Source organism: Scylla paramamosain, chromosome 20 (genome assembly GCF_035594125.1).
Source record: "Scylla paramamosain isolate STU-SP2022 chromosome 20, ASM3559412v1, whole genome shotgun sequence".
NCBI classification, from domain to species: domain Eukaryota; kingdom Metazoa; phylum Arthropoda; class Malacostraca; order Decapoda; family Portunidae; genus Scylla; species Scylla paramamosain.
The window spans coordinates 21457491-21473077 of record NC_087170.1 but is presented as its reverse complement, the minus strand read 5'-3'; the positions used below and the strand labels follow the sequence as shown (position 1 = coordinate 21473077).

The 15587-nt window shown below is 39.9% G+C and overlaps 3 protein-coding genes across 4 annotated transcripts; 2 read left to right on the top strand and 1 right to left on the bottom strand.

Annotated features, from left to right (window-relative positions):
* Positions 1-2007: 2007 nt before the first annotated feature.
* On the top strand, positions 2008-3886 carry LOC135110616 (cuticle protein 16.5-like). Its single transcript, XM_064023137.1, has 2 exons — positions 2008-2149; positions 3039-3886. Exons 1-2 carry the CDS (start codon positions 2138-2140, stop codon positions 3780-3782), a joined length of 756 nt encoding a protein of 251 aa, XP_063879207.1. The 5' UTR covers positions 2008-2137; the 3' UTR covers positions 3783-3886.
* A 1324-nt stretch (positions 3887-5210) lies between these two features.
* LOC135110630 (derlin-1-like) lies at positions 5211-10342 on the top strand. Of its 2 annotated transcripts, none has more exons than XM_064023162.1 (6): positions 5211-5486; positions 7044-7213; positions 7658-7769; positions 7873-8113; positions 8367-8477; positions 8991-10342. In XM_064023162.1, exons 2-6 carry the CDS (start codon positions 7061-7063, stop codon positions 9133-9135), a joined length of 762 nt encoding a protein of 253 aa, XP_063879232.1. In that variant the 5' UTR covers positions 5211-5486; positions 7044-7060; the 3' UTR covers positions 9136-10342. The 2 variants fall into 2 exon arrangements, with proteins under 2 accessions (XP_063879232.1, XP_063879233.1); XM_064023163.1 differs by having other exon boundaries at positions 5253-5757.
* LOC135110629 (tumor suppressor candidate 3-like) lies at positions 10263-15069 on the bottom strand. The gene is made up of 8 exons (XM_064023161.1): positions 14904-15069; positions 13776-13945; positions 13091-13208; positions 12537-12677; positions 12212-12352; positions 11864-12014; positions 11449-11614; positions 10263-11114 (listed from the first exon to the last, which is right to left on the bottom strand). The coding sequence occupies exons 1-8, from the start codon at positions 15015-15017 to the stop codon at positions 11099-11101; spliced, it is 1017 nt and encodes a 338-aa protein (XP_063879231.1). The 5' UTR covers positions 15018-15069; the 3' UTR covers positions 10263-11098.
* Positions 15070-15587: the final 518 nt, after the last annotated feature.

Below are 15587 nucleotides of genomic sequence, written 5' to 3'. Positions count from 1 at the left end.
TGTCAGAGGACAGGCGATGAACACTTCAAGAGGTGCAGTAAATTGTGAGTACTGGGGAAAGGAGGAGCAGAGAAAGGAGAGGGCAGGCAGGTGTGGGGGCTGAGATGCGGATGTGGAGCATACAGGGCGTGGGCTGAGGTAGGAGTGTGTGGACAAGGGAGAAGGTGGTCGGTGTGTGGGAAGGGGCTGTGGCTGGATAAGGCAGGACGCGGTTCCTGACCCATGAACCAGGTAATAATTATACACCTCCTTCTTTCTTTTCTTCAATTACACAGTGAAGGAAACACGCCTGCAGAGTTTTACCACCAGCGCAGGAGATTATTTTTTTCAGTTACCATTCATCCACAGAAGATCGTGAAGTGGACAGGAAATATTCACAAAGCTGAACCGACACACGGTGTACTCACACAATGCGTCTGCATATTATAGTGATATACCCAAGTAGTAAGTGACATAACAAAATTGCAAGCAGACACGGTCCAGTTCAATTACGACTTTTTGCGTCTTTTCTATTCAGAATCATAATCATTATTATAATTTCATTAATCTATGTATTTATTCATATATTTTTGATAAAGGATATAGCTCAGGCGGCAGCGCGCCTGCCCACAATGCAAGATATCCCGAGATCGAATTCCGCCTTACAGTCAGAATCTTTCTGGTATAAGTGCCGCCTCCCAGTCCTCCAGGCACTGTGGACACGAGCCAGTGCAGCTCAGTGCCGGGTAACGACCGGGCCATGCACGAGGAATGGGTAGGTTTGTCAAGAAGGGGCATTCCAAGTAAAACCTTTGCCAAACCAGAGATCGTGCGCATTAGACTTACACAAGAAGCACAATTGTGATGTGTTTGAAAAAAATAAGTGAGTGATTTAAAAAAAAAAAAAAAGACTACGGAAGAAAAATAATGCTAGAGTAAAAATCTGAAAAGCATACTACATTTACGAACAAGAAATCACCTGGAAATGACGAGCACTTGCAAGCCACTGATGACTAATGAGTCCCTGCCCTCCTGCCCTCCTGCGCCTCACCTACACAGGTGTCAGGTGTCAGCCCGGATTAATGCATACAATATTTTAGAATGTGTTCTACATCTTTGATCTCGTACCTGACTGAAGAAAAAAAAGATAATTATTCGGAAGACGGAACTCTAAGATTCTGTCTGCTTCGAATGACCGAGACAGTACTTGTACTCCTTGGGATTTATGTGAGTGTGTGTGTGTGTGTGTGTGTGTGTGTATTGGTGCAAGAAAAATCAGTGCTCGACAAAGATCTCATCAGCTTTACAGGCGCGGTGTGTTGCTACTGAAGGACGCGAATCGTGGTAGGTTAGGAAGCTTCAGTTTGAGCGACGGCTCCGGAAGCCATCGCTTACTCTTAACAAAGAGTTACCTTCAGGAAACACTGCCACATCCGTTACTCTGAGCCACAGCTTTCTTTTCGTCTGTTTTAGGATGCAAAGCTTTAACAGAGGTAGTACAGCAGAGTCGCACCATTGCTCCCATGTCTCAACAGATAGCGTCCCCCAACGCTGGCTGTCATAGCATCAAAGCCAATTTTCTATGCCTTCCCTCACCACTCATTGTTTTTCCGTCCGCCATACATCAACAGGTGTTTGTCTCTCACTCGTATTAGTCTTGTTCCCCCCTCCTTATCTTAAAAAAATCCAGGTTTAGGAAGCAAAGGGAAGGTTTGCTCTTCGTCGGGGATAGAAAAAGAATGGAAGCCCGACGAGTGCCCATTGTCACCACCTATAGATTCTCCTTACGGTGTTTGTTGCCAGCAAGGCAGACAAAACATGACCATTATTGTATAATTTCTGATGGGTGTTCGCTGTATCCCAGCAAGAGGAGCAGTGGGATGGCAAGGAAGTCTTCCAAGTAGTGAGCGCCGGTGGCAGTGAGCCCAGAGGCACCGCCAGCCAGGGCGTGGTTCGCTGGTCCAGCTAGCGTGCAAGGCAAGTTTTTTTTCTCACCCACCGTCTCATCCCGGGTGGATCATCGGTGAGGATGGGAGGTGGGCGGCCTTGAAGGAAGCTCCTCATCGTGTTCCGCCCCGCCCATCACCAGCCAACAACTATATAAGCCCCGGCACATCTCGGTAACACTCAGTTTGGCTTGAACTCCCTTCACAGCATCATGAAGTTTCTGGTGAGTGATTTTCCTCCAATGTCTGTCTGAGTTTAAGTATTTCTGTAATTACTAGCTAAACCGCCACTGCAGATCTTAATTAAAGAAAAAAAAAATCAGCACCTTATTTGCAGAGAAGAAATAATTTTGCTTCATTTAAGTTTTGATTTAAAAACGTAAAAGAAGGCTTAAGATACAGCGCCCTAAGGACAAGGGTAGCGCCAACACTATACACAGAGATAAAGAACATGATCGGCTTGAGGTAGAATTTATCTTTTGATGGAGAGTTTCTATCCGTCAAAGTGATTGGTGCCTCTGTCAGACCGTGCGCTGCATGCAACAAGCCACATGCGTACTGACACCACCTCCATAACGTACTTAGTGAAATGAACCTCACGATCCTAATGGCCACTCAACAACTAAGTTTCATCGTCCATGAATTAATAAAAGTGAATAAGTTCACCTTAATAAGTCATACGAACCTTCTTGACTCATCCTACACTTGTACTGCTACGTTCTGCCGCTTAGTGAGGCACATTTTATCGGTAATATTGAGCAGTTCATGAAAGAAGCAGCTGTTGCAGTTGGAAGGGAGTGAGACAGAATCCTAACATAGAAAGGCAGTCCTCCGTAGATAATAGAATAAGCTCAAGTTTTAGTAAATAATAAGGGTATATCAGTCAGATCATCCTATCTTTTCAAGAAAGATATTTTCAATTTAGACTCGCAACACACCTAAGATTCAAAATCTAGTTCACAATATCACATCGTAGTTTCTAGGAATTCCAGCATATCTGATCTGCCATGAACTAGTTCAGTTCATGCACAAAATTAAATTAAAAAGTCAACCTCCCTCAACTTGTACTATTCGCCAGCTCCTTTAACATCAAAGCATTTTGCTCGCTCACAGGTTCTGCTTGGCGTGATTGCTGCCACCTTGGCACACCCAGTGCCCGAGCCCGACGAGGATTGCGTGACCAACGTGCTGGTGCCCGGCGCCCTCCCTTACGCCGCCCACCCAGCCCATGTTGCCTATGCTGCACCTGCTCCCTTGGCTTATCCAGCACCAGCTCCCGTATCCTATGCAGCACCGGCCCCCGTATCCTATGCAGCACCGGCCCCGGTATCCTATGCAGCACCAGCCCCCGTGGCCTATGCAGCACCAGCCCCAGTCCAACTGACCCACGCCGAGGTGCAGGTCCCCATCACAAAGACCCACGTCGAGGTGCCCATCCACAAACAAGTCCATTACGGCACTCAGGCTTACGTGGCCGGCTCCAGCACCACCATCCACAAGCCAGCTCTGGCCGCTCCCGCCATCGCACCGCCCTCCACCCTGCTCTCCAAGGTCTCCTACAAGGCCCCTGAGGTGACCGTCCAGCGCCAGGAGATCCCTGTGGAGAAGCACACCCCTAACTTCGTGGAGACGCCCTACCACGCCGGCACCATCGTCAAATACACTGCCCCGGAAGTTAAGGAGGTCAAGGTACCCACCCCTGTCGGTGTGCCCCATGCCGTGGGAGTGCCCCACCCCGTGGCCGTTCCCACCCCTGTCCATTCCGTGACCGTCCACCAAGCCGCTGTGGCTCCTGTGGCCCCCGCAGTGCAGTATGCTGCTGTCGCCCCCGCCGTGGTCGCCGCTGATGACTGCTAATAAGGAACTCAACACTGGTCACGCGCAGATATTCACCCCAAGCAGGAACCACTCTTGATGTAAACTAGAGCATGACATAGGTTTAATAAAGTCACAAAAAATAACTTTACTTGACTTCGTCCCTCCTGACATGAATGATTATTATTATAGTAGTACTACACTAGTTACACACACACACACACACACACACACACACACACACACACACACACACACACACACACACACACACACACACCAAGGAAACTAGCATCATAGATCGAAAGTAAATGATTAATTGGCATTGTAGATCAAATCATAATATTGGCATCTGATTATAGACCTAAACACCTCAAATATCACTTCCTATCGACTGGAGTCACGTGCTATTAGTACGTAGATATAAATCACAACTGTTTGACTCCTACGTAGGAACCCTCGATAATGACTGGTATATTCTGGAAATTGTTATAAACTCACACTAATATATAAATATATATATATATATATATATATATATATATATATATATATATATATATATATATATATATATATATATATATATATATATATATATATATGCACACTCGTAATAGACAAAAACTTACCAATCCTTGATGTTTTCTCGCTTCGCGTGTGGCGCCTTTCCAATGAACAGCGAACACCGGGCAGCAGTGATGGTGGCTCAACAGAAGCTACAGAACTATAAAATTTGTTGTTCTGTAAGCGGTTGGTTCGTTCCAAGTTGATAACGAAACGGATACGAACAAGACATCTTCCAGTAATGTCCTACGTCAACCTGCATGATGGAAGAGAGCTTGTGTTGTGAGCCATCAATTGCCAGTGACAGTCGCAGAACAGTCAAACAACAAATCAGAAAATAATAACTCCACGAGACTGCCATCAAAAACAAAAGCTTGCTAACCACGAACCAGCCCCTAACCAGATGAGCCACGGTGTGCTTCTCTTGCTAACCAGTAGGTCAGGCATCGCCCCTGTGGTGATAAGACCATGATCCCCTGCATCACAATGATCACACTATGTGCAGAGAAAAGTTTGGGTCTCATCAGGTTTGTCTTTTCCCTTTTACAAATTGCGTCTGACTTTGAAACTTTACTTGGGGTCACGTGACCGCCACAACGTACCGTCATTCGACTTGTTGATAAACAAACTTATCCCTAGCGGAAAAATGGTTCACTGTTCTACCAAGGATTAACATATAGATAAATTACTAAAAAAAAAAAAAGTCTTTGGTTGCGCAAATATCTTACCAAAAATACAGATGGGTAATTATTTATTCATTAATTATATCTTACTATTTCACAATGACTTCACTCTCTATAAATGTTCTTATTTCAAAGCAATGTTTATTTACCAATCATTCATTCAACCTATATATCTATCAATCTATCTATCCATCTATATTTTCATTTATTTTTAGATCACGGTCTGCTGAACCGCGGAACTCACACGAAACAAGAAAAGGAAGGCATTATAAGCAGATACTTATTACACAAAGAAAATATTGGAACAGAAGAACAGCAATACGTCGTCTGGAAAATGCGGGGAAGGAAAATTCAGGAAGAATGACGCAAAACAGTATGACGAAGAGCCGTTGGAGAGGTGGAGCTGTCGAGGCACAAGGGACACGTCAGGCCGAGATGTTTACTGCTGTGTTCTGATTGTGGGCCGCATCCTTCCTGTGAATTACTGAACCCTGCAGTAAGTGGTGCCTTGATCTGTGAAGTGTTGGACTACGCCATGGATGACAAGTATTGGTGTACATGTTGCTGTGGTGCCCTTTTGGTGCAAGATAAAACGTTCAGTCTGATGCTTAGCTATTTCAGGAAACTTTACCACAGGATAGAGTAAAGTTTCCCAAAGTTATAGATCCTCGTGAACATTTTCTTAAATAGAGTGAAGACAAGTAAGAGCAATATCTCAACCGCTCCACCGTAATTGCAGGCAGTATTGAAATTAGTACAGGAATTGTGTAAGTACAGCCAGCAGTATTTCCTTAGGATAAAAATGTTAATAGAATCAGTATGGTCTTTGCCTCCTAAATGGCCCCATAGTTAGGACACAGAATCATGGCCAAACTATTCTTGGTAAATCTTACTCTTCTTATATATTCTTTTGTTGTCCCTCTCCAGCCCGAATGAACTTTGGGACTTGGAGGGAAAGCAGAGTTTTCAGGTGTGAAACATAAAAATAAGTGAAATTTGGCCTTCTAGAAAATTTGGTGGGAAAAATAATTCTTTCCCAGAAATTTTTAGGCTAGGGGAGCAAATATTACTAAAGTATGGGCTCTCAAATCCAGTTAAACTAATCTAAAGGGGTGCTGGGCCCCCCAGCTTCCTCAGTCCAGCACATCCACCTTCCCACACTTCCCACAGCCTTTACCAATACAAGCCTGTGCAGACACACAAGTCAAATAAATCTCTTGTTTTGCCGCAGTAACGTAGGCAGAAGTGGATTAATTGAATATTGCAATCTGCTCACCTGTCCAAGGCCATGACATTAAGTAAACTGACATGGTGCCAGGGCCAGGGAGTGATGCAACGTTATGCCTCCAATGTGCAGGTCCACACACATTGTCTTGATTGGCAACTCTTGAATGATATGATACCACGTCACATCTCCAGTGCGCAGCTCCATATATTTTGTGTTGTGATTGGCAGATGTAATGTCCAGTGTACAAATACACGCATTACTCTGTGTGCCTTCACAGGAACTTCATCTGTATGGACTTAGAATGTGTGAGGCACCTACCAGATTTTTAAAAAGGTACTGTGGACACACTAAAACTAACCCCCAAAGAAAACCACCACAGAGGTGTTGTCAGTTAAGTACCTCATCACTATATGTGAATATTTTGCTGCTTGGTTTGGAGATAAAGGTAAACTGTGAAAACCTGGATATCTCAGTGACCTTGCACCTTGGGATAAGTGATGTAATCCACCACAGGTTCAAAGGCCAGCAAGATGGAGATGGAGATGAGTGCTGTGACCACACACAGACATTGTATGCTGCCAACTTTGCTATCAGCAAGAGAACACAGCAAGACACTTTGTAAAAACTTTAAAATAAATTTTAAGACTGTATTACCATTAACACCAGCTTCCCCTAGTGATTAATGTTCTTTGATTTAGTCTTAACATTCTTTCTTAAAAATTTATAAAGAAAAGGGTATGAGAACCTTGCCATTGATGAAAGTTTAGTGTTTTTTTAGGTATTGCCTGTAGTTACATAATTATAAAAATTAATCCAATATTGCAGACGCCAAAGAAGAGAGAATGGGTGACGTGGGCCAGTGGTTCAGCAGCCTGCCCCCAATGACCAAATACTGGTTTGGGGGCACTCTTTCATTTTCTCTCATTGGTCGTTTTGGCCTCATCAGTGGGAAATGGCTTACCCTTCAGTATAGCCCTCTATTCCACAGTTTTCAAGTAAGTATTATATATATATATATATATATATATATATATATATATATATATATATCACACACACATTAAGATACTAAAATACTAAAAAAATGCTTCTCTTGAAGAGAAGAAGAAAGTGACTGACCTGTTGGCCCCAGAGTTCAGTCATTTCCTCCTTCCCAAGATTTCCTGTCAGGGTTTGGTGGAGGTGTGTGATCCTCCTTGTAGTTGTCAAATGAGATTCAGCTGATAAAACATATTGATTGCTCTTAAAAGGAATGCTGCAGCAAGTAGAGATATGTGCATAAACTAAATTTTTGTTTTTGAATATATCTTTAAAGAGATGTAGACATGGCCATGAACCAAGCATTTTTCTGTGTGTAACATTGTAATATTGAAGTACTATCTCATCTACTTTCATTTGTTTTAATGATATATTAATAAATTATCTTTTTTCATTTTCAGCTCTGGAGGCCATTCACATCATTATTCTTCTATCCAATAACTCCTAATACTGGACTTCATTTCTTAATTATGATTTATGCCCTGTACAAGTATTCATTAAAGCTTGAAACAGGTAAGTGATGGAAGGATACAGAAAAGATGTGTAATTTTATGCACCATAGATTAAACTAATAATAGAATCATCCTTTAATACTTGTTACTATTCTCTGTAACAGGACACTTTGCGAGGAACCCAGCAGATTATCTCTTCATGCTTTTGTTCACCTGGATGTGCTGTCTCATCTTGGGACTGATTGGAGGAATGACAACTCTGATGGACCCCATGGTGATGTCTGTACTTTATGTATGGTGTCAACTAAACAAGGATGTCATCATCAGCTTCTGGTTTGGCTTTAGATTTAAAGCCATGTATCTACCATATGTATTGGTTGTTTTCAATTTCACCTTCTTTTATGGGTAAGTTGAACTGTTTAGATTTTATGAACCTAATAAACTGACGAGTATGTGATATATTTCAATATGATGGACATTGATAGTGATGAACAGGGACAAGTTGCAAAAATAAGGACACAGGTCCACATCTGTCACAGCTCACTGAATTCATTGATTTATTCATATCTAATTTTATTTCATGGCTTTTACACTTACTTTAAGTCATCTATTATTCCTAGTGTAAACATCAGTAGTAATGATGACTTTTTTTTCCCAGAGGATTCATGATGTTGTTGGGAATCATAGTTGGCCATCTGTACTATTTCCTCACCATCAGATACCCACAAGATTTTGGTGGAGCAACCTTACTGCATACTCCTGAGATACTGTAAGCATATTAGTTTTTGTGCAAGAAAAATGTAAAACGGTTGTACACAAAAAAAAAAAAAAAAAAAAGAATCTATGCAATATAAGAAACATTTGTAAGGTAATCACATATGAAAATGAACCTGGTTGATTGTTTTTGGTTCAATAAATAGATATGGAAGGAAGAAAGGAATTCAAGCAGATTGGAATGGTGAAATTGAGATGATAGATGAATAGTAATTGTAGTATATTGTATATATATATATATAAATATTTTTTTTTTAGTTTTTTTTACAGCTTTACTGAAATGATAATAGCATTTCTCTACTCTGCTCCTATAGCTCTCTTGCAATATACAGTTTGCACTTCTGCACATTTATGTTTTGTCCATCTGTGTGATGTGAGAATGATGTAGTGCATTCACTTTGTTTAATAGATCTACAGTGTGCAGTTTGCCAATATTTTAGAACACTTGACCAGTCTTTTCAGGTAAAAAGGAAGAAAATTTGTCAAATCATGTTTTGTCTTTTCACAGGTACAAGTTATTCCCAGACCAACAAGGTGTGTCAGGTTTTGGCCAGGCCCCCACAGCTCCTCGACCAGCAGCAGGTGGGGCCACTGGTGGATGGGGTGGAGGTCAAAGGGGCATATTCCGAGGCCAAGGACACACCCTAAATTAGATTTGTTCTGCTTGTATTTAGGTGTACTTTGATTGCACTTTGTGTTGTTGTTAAGTTGAAATGTGTAATATTACTCAAATATGTGAAATGTTGCAATAGATCTTGAAAATCATCTTATAAAATTCTTTATCTCAGGAGCATTTTTTTCAGTGGAAAATTGCATACTGTGTGAGGACAAAATACTGATTGTATGATTTTGAAATAAAACTGAAGAAGTCCTAAAAAAAAGGTTATATTGTATTCTCTTTGTATATAAGGGAGAATGGCGGAGGACTACAAAGACTGAAAAAAGCCTGTATTGTCAATCCCTAAGTATTTAAAAAGGGTTCTGAATTTGTAAAGTACCTGATTTCATAACCTTTATGCATGAAGTAGAAGTAACTGCATTTTTTACATTTAAAGGAATACTTGTTTCATATAATAAAGTTCTTACCATTACTTTGAACTTAGTTACCAAACAATACAACAGTTACCAAACAATACAACTACTGCCCAAGTGTCACTTATCCAGCCTGAGTAAAGAAAAGCTGCATAATTAGGGGAGATACTGGAGTGTACATCACTGACCACTTTTGTGTAAATGTGTGTGAATTGTTAACTTAGTACATGTAGTGATCATCCTGGATGTGAATTTTGAACTGAGTAAAGGCAGAATAAGGCTTTGTCTTTGTATGATGAGCCATAAATATGCTTACTGCTTTTTGGCTAAAGAATAACAATTTTTACTTTGATTACTTGTGAACTTTCTTTTTAATGATAAGGATGGTCTTTCCTATCAACAGATTCTTTAAAATTAGGATGAGCCCTCTCTCTCCCTTCAACTTATTACTGATTCACTGCTGAGATGTCCTGAGGTTATGGTAAATTTCATACCTAATTAATGACATGCATAACCCAACCCACCATCTGATCATTTCTTATTATTTACTAAAGACAAGGCACAAACTTTTACATCCACACCACTCTCTTACTGTCCAAACTGTCAGATAACAATGATAAAGCAGCATGTATAGTACTCAGTGTTGGGGTGGGATACCTGTTAAACGTGAATGTAGAAAGCAAACACCACACACTGCTATGAAAAATCTAGGACATCATTCCTCACTCTGACTGAGTAATAATACTTCTTTACAATTAACAGACTTTAATATGCCATAAGTGAAGCTCATATCCCTCACACACACACACACACACACACACACACACACACACACAAACAAAAAAAACCACACAACTTGCAAGTCACCAATTCATAAAGCATTAAATAATGTGCACTGCCTAAGCTTTACACATGAACTGTTTGTAAAGATGAATAACATAAACATCATAAATATTAGTGACCATGAAGTGTAACTACTAACAATATAATAATAATAATAATAATAATAATAATAATAATAATAATGGTAATAATAATTAAAAAAAAAATTTTAAATGTTGATAATCATATGAATAAAAGAAAATACTAAGTAGCTTGAAAACTCTACTTTTTTTTGATAAAACATCCTTTTCACTTATTCATAAGACCTCAATAAATACCTGAATATTAAGATCATGTTGTTGGTAAAGCCAACACAAAATTCACAGCACTACTACCATCATCATGAAAATGTGGAGTGCTAAGCTTCCATACTGGCATGACTAAGTCTTCTATTTGTGAATACCGACACATTATAAATAATTAACTTCTTGAATGTAAAGTTTGATCAGTACCTTATGATCCAGAAAAAAAAAGTACAAATTTACAATATCTGAATGCTTCAGTGAAATGTCTGAGTACTTAGAATAAAAATGTCACGATGAAAGTAGCACATCTGAACCATACAATAAAAAATTTGTTTTTAATATAACCTTGCTTGGAAAGTCAGTATAAAAATAAGGTCCACTTGTGGGTTCAGAACATACTCAGAAGAACAAGTGATATAGTAGTACACCCATGTGATGGTTTCTCCTTGGGGTCACACTACTTCAAGAGAAAGCTGAAAAGGAATAATTTTGTGAGATTAAAAAGCTTATAATATGTAGCTCACACATACTATTTTTTTCATTTTGAATTTTTCTTCCAAAAGCAAGGGAAATGAGTCTCTCACATAAAGAATGTTGCACACATCTATTCAGCTTGCTAGGTTTCCATTCAGATGAGTAAATAATGATCCTGCTTTGCAAAATGATAAAAGAAGGTGAAGTAATGTACCTAATGCAATTAATTCTTAATAGGACAAGGTTAATTCCCTGCATTTGAAGAAATCAGCCCATCTCTTGTATCAACCATGCCACAAGAACTGATCTTACAGCCTGCACTACCTCACTCACCTGTAGGGGTACCCATGGGCCTTGGAGCGGAATATGGATAATAAGAGGGAGAAGCAAAAAGCATAGAGACCCAACCCAATGATGGCATAAATGCGACGTTTCCTCACATCATCTCTCTTGTTGGCAGCCTCCACCATCAGTATCATACCCAGTGCCACAGCTGCATCTGAAGAGCCAAGCAAATGGTTACCAATAGTTGCATACAACATGATGTGGTTGTGGTTTTATTCAAATTGCACTAAGATCACATACATTGATCAAATCTAAAAAAAATAACAAACAATTAAATTTCAAACTACCCTACTGAAGTTTTGAATTACTCAAATCTGACACTTTTATGCATATTATTACATTATTGCACTTAACTGGTATATGACCTTCAATATAATAAACAGGAGTGAAACCTTCCACTTACTGAGTAGGGCAACAATGTATGTCTCCACAATGAACTGGCCTTGTGATGACCCATGTATATAGGCAATATTTCCAGACTGTGTCTTCTGAAGGAATGGAGGGCCTCGAATGTGATTCCACATCTGACCTGATGTCATCGCAAAAGTGAAAGCCTAGTGGAAAAAGAGAAAAGGAATTATTATTTTAGAGAATATCATAGGCATTTTTCTTGCACACCAGACTATACAATCAATTTCAAGATTTTTTCCCTGATTTAAAAAGAAAATACTCTTATTATTTCTTCCTGAATTACCAGTGTTATAAACCCTTATACAAATGAATCATCTCATTAAAACAGCAGAAAACTAACCAAAGCACCAAGTGCCCAGGTTGTCTTGTTGTAGAGGAAGTCCAAGTTGTTTTTGCGGAGGTAGAGGAGTCCTACCACCAGTGCCAGCAGCACCACAAGAGCCAGAAGACCAGAGTAGTTGGGAGGACGGAATACTCGAATCTGTGTGAAAATAAGATACATACCAAAAACTAGAAATTAGCACATGATGACTAAGATACATTGTGGGATACCGCACTTCAGTCCTGCTGTACAAATCTTCATTATACAAGAAACTAATGATACAAACACCTTCAACATCTCTTTTTCATGGTGTGTGTGCATGACAATAATAACATCACTTTACCTGGATGTCTGTCCTTTCAGCAACCCAGCGAGCAATGTTTTCAGCAGCAAATCCTACTCTCTGGATGTCAAGAGTGTCCACCTTCTTGGGCTTCCCCTTGGGTGGGAAGTGCATGAACACAGGGGCAGAGTTGAGCCTCAGCTGAAATAATAATTCAGTGATTCACTGCTTACTCATTTTCATCAATTTATATATTATGGTTGTATTCTGTCAAATGTATGCTCAAGAAGACATCCTTTCTTTATCTACCCTTCTGTCTGCCTAATGCTCTAGTCAATATCTTCCATCTCTCATACCATCTTTTCTCTCTTCATCTACTTTGTCAAATACTTTTTGCAACATCTCTTTCTACTTTTGTATGGTAATAATTTTAGAAGGTAGAGATACATGCCACCATCAACATCTTTCCTTCTTGTCATGCTAATGATACTGATACACAAGTTGCTGCTGCTAATGATGATGAAGAAATAATCATGTATACAACACAGTTCTTGAAAACTCCTGTTACTATCTGTATACTTCCACACAGCAATGACCATGAATGAGTCTCTCACCTGTTGGAACACATCTGGTCCCTCATCAAAGTCAACAAGGGAAAAGTACAGCTTGTTGGAGTATCCCTGAGAGTATCGCCAGGAGTTGGCCACCAGCTGGAACTCATCATGTGCATGCCTAAACATGAGAAAAATAACAATAAGTAAAGACAAATAAGGAAAGAATAAGAACAGAAAAGGAAAAAAGAAAGATATTACCTTTGAGGCCTTCACCTTTCTGAAAATTTAAACATGCAGTCATTCATCTACACTTTTCATCCAAAAAGGCTTCAACACATGGCTGCTTCTTGGCACTTAATGGAGTACGTTGCCAACTGGTGACAACACAAGATAACAAAAACACTTCCTATGCTTTCAATATGAAATTTGTCAGAGAGCTGTCTCTGTCAAGGATGACTCACTGCATTTGTACAGGAACTACAGTATGGCATGAGAAACATCTATCTAGAGCCTGCTAGGATAATAGAAGACCACCTTAGTGGCAGAAAGTTACATATCAGAAAAAAAAAAGAAAAAGCAAAATAGCTAAATGAATATTAAGGAAATATATCAATGCTTTAAAAAATAAATTACTTCTAAATCCTGTGAGCAATACTGCATATTTTCAAGAGGAATGATCTCCAATATAAGATACATAAAAAAAATAATAATAATAATGAAAATAATAAAGAAATAAAATCCTTACCTACAAATACCACACTGCCTAGAAGGGGCAAGGGCAGTGAACATCACAATCATGGAGTAGTTCCGAGGCGTGCCCTTAACATACTGCTTGAACTTGTCCCCATTGAAGCGGAGGACTGGTTTTTTAAGGGCAGCATCTGAGAGCTGCTGTACCCGCTCAGACAAGGTAAGCTGGAAGAAAAATTGGTTATTCATTATAATAGGTCTGTCATGTACAATAATTAAACTTACATATTATTTAGGGAACACTGTGGCCCTGCTGTAAATGTTAAAATGTTTTTTGGGACAACTCTGAGATGGCTGTAATAGTACCAAGAATATGCTGCATCTTGCAATTTTTCCAAATTCAGCAAGCTCTGCACCTCTCTCTCATCCTTGCACTGGCTCAGTCAGTAGTGTTAGCATGTTGGTTTCCAGTATGGAATGGCACATGCTCACTTGTATCTCTTTTGTTTAGCCAATGAGAGCTGTCTTTTTGATGACATATTAGAATGTCATTGAACATCATTTATTTCCAGCCATTATATCAATTATTTTTGGCCAATCACTACGTGACAGCCACAGCAGTCAGATGGCCACACAGGTACTCAGTGTCATGCCATATTGGCAGCTGAGTGCAGTGGATGCAAATTTAAGTTAAAGGATTTTATTGTATAGTTCCATAAGTAAGACATCTTGGGTGTACATTTCTTAAGATCACATGGTGTCTGGCCAAAATCAATCTTGTGCTGAAAATTCAGTGGTGCCAATATCCTTTGAGAAAGAGAAAGCGGAGAAGGAGGTCAACTAACCACACCCTGGACATTCCACATCCTATTAAGGTATACGGTTAGGTCAGGTTAGGTTAGTGTCCTTAAGGGGGGGTCCAGGGTGGGCGACAAACAACAGCTGGCCGTCACCCTTAGTCACGCTGGATCATTCTAATGGTTCAAGTGATGTTGATGCATGTCTAAATTTTGTTTCTGGTAAGAATAAACACTGTAAGCCATTTGAAAACCTTGACGTGGCAGAATGGTGTTGGTGTGCACAAATGAATAAATCTTCTCATTTCACAGCAGCCAACGTCTGCCTCCTCCACATACCTCCACACACTCACGCATCACTCACACTATCCTCCACACGTACTCACCTCTTTTTTACATTCTGCCAAACTTAATAACGCCAAGACGCCAAAAGATAACAATAATAATTCACTTGGACTCATTTTGGTTTGTTTACATCCAAGTGATAGACGCCAAGACATCTTTCCCACAGGCCGGCAATGAGATCCACGCCTTCTCCCGATCGCCTTATGCTCTCCACGATTCTTCTTTGTTTTCAGTTTGCAAATCAAGATATATCTTATATACTAATAATGAAGGAACCTTGGTGAACTTTACATCATGGGACCTGAAAGATTTAGTTAATGCTACTATAAGCCAAGCAAATGTCGTGATTGCTAGTTGAAGAAAGCAGAGTATGGGTATTAACTTTCCTGTGTGCCATTGTAAAATTGTTATAAATATATTGATAAGATTTTTTTCTAGTATAAAATGGTTCTGATTTAGGTATTCCTGCTTATGGTTTTGTTCGTGCTTTTCACCTATGCGGCAGGTTGTCGTGTTCTGATTGGCTGCCGGCGATGCTGTCAAGCTCTGATTGGTGAACGGCGCCGGTGTCGTTGATAACATAGAACTCTCCAGTCTCCAGTGTAGAGTGCTCGTACCAGTCATCTTCTGAAGTCACTTGTAGCTATTTTACCATGACGTCTTGATTACTTGCTTACTTGATTTTGAGAGGTCCATGACTATATGCCTCACAGCCGTGGTGGTCC

What these genes read in the sequence shown, in the direction of transcription:
- LOC135110630 (XM_064023162.1), top strand. Translation starts at nt 7,061, where the DNA reads ATGGGTGACGTGGGCCAGTGGTTCAGCAGCCTGCCCCCAATGACCAAA. An exon ending in TTCATTAAAGCTTGAAACAG is followed by an intron (nt 7,770 to 7,872) that starts GTAAGTGATGGA and finishes TCTCTGTAACAG; the next exon opens with GACACTTTGCGAGGAACCCA. An exon ending in CTGCATACTCCTGAGATACT is followed by an intron (nt 8,478 to 8,990) that starts GTAAGCATATTA and finishes GTCTTTTCACAG; the next exon opens with GTACAAGTTATTCCCAGACC.
- LOC135110629 (XM_064023161.1), bottom strand. Translation starts at nt 15,017, where the DNA reads ATGTCTTGGCGTCTATCACTTGGATGTAAACAAACCAAAATGAGTCCA. An exon ending in TGGCAGAATGTAAAAAAGAG is followed by an intron (nt 13,946 to 14,903) that starts GTGAGTACGTGT and finishes TTTTTCTTCCAG; the next exon opens with CTTACCTTGTCTGAGCGGGT. An exon ending in CTGAAAGGACAGACATCCAG is followed by an intron (nt 12,353 to 12,536) that starts GTAAAGTGATGT and finishes ATTTTCACACAG; the next exon opens with ATTCGAGTATTCCGTCCTCC.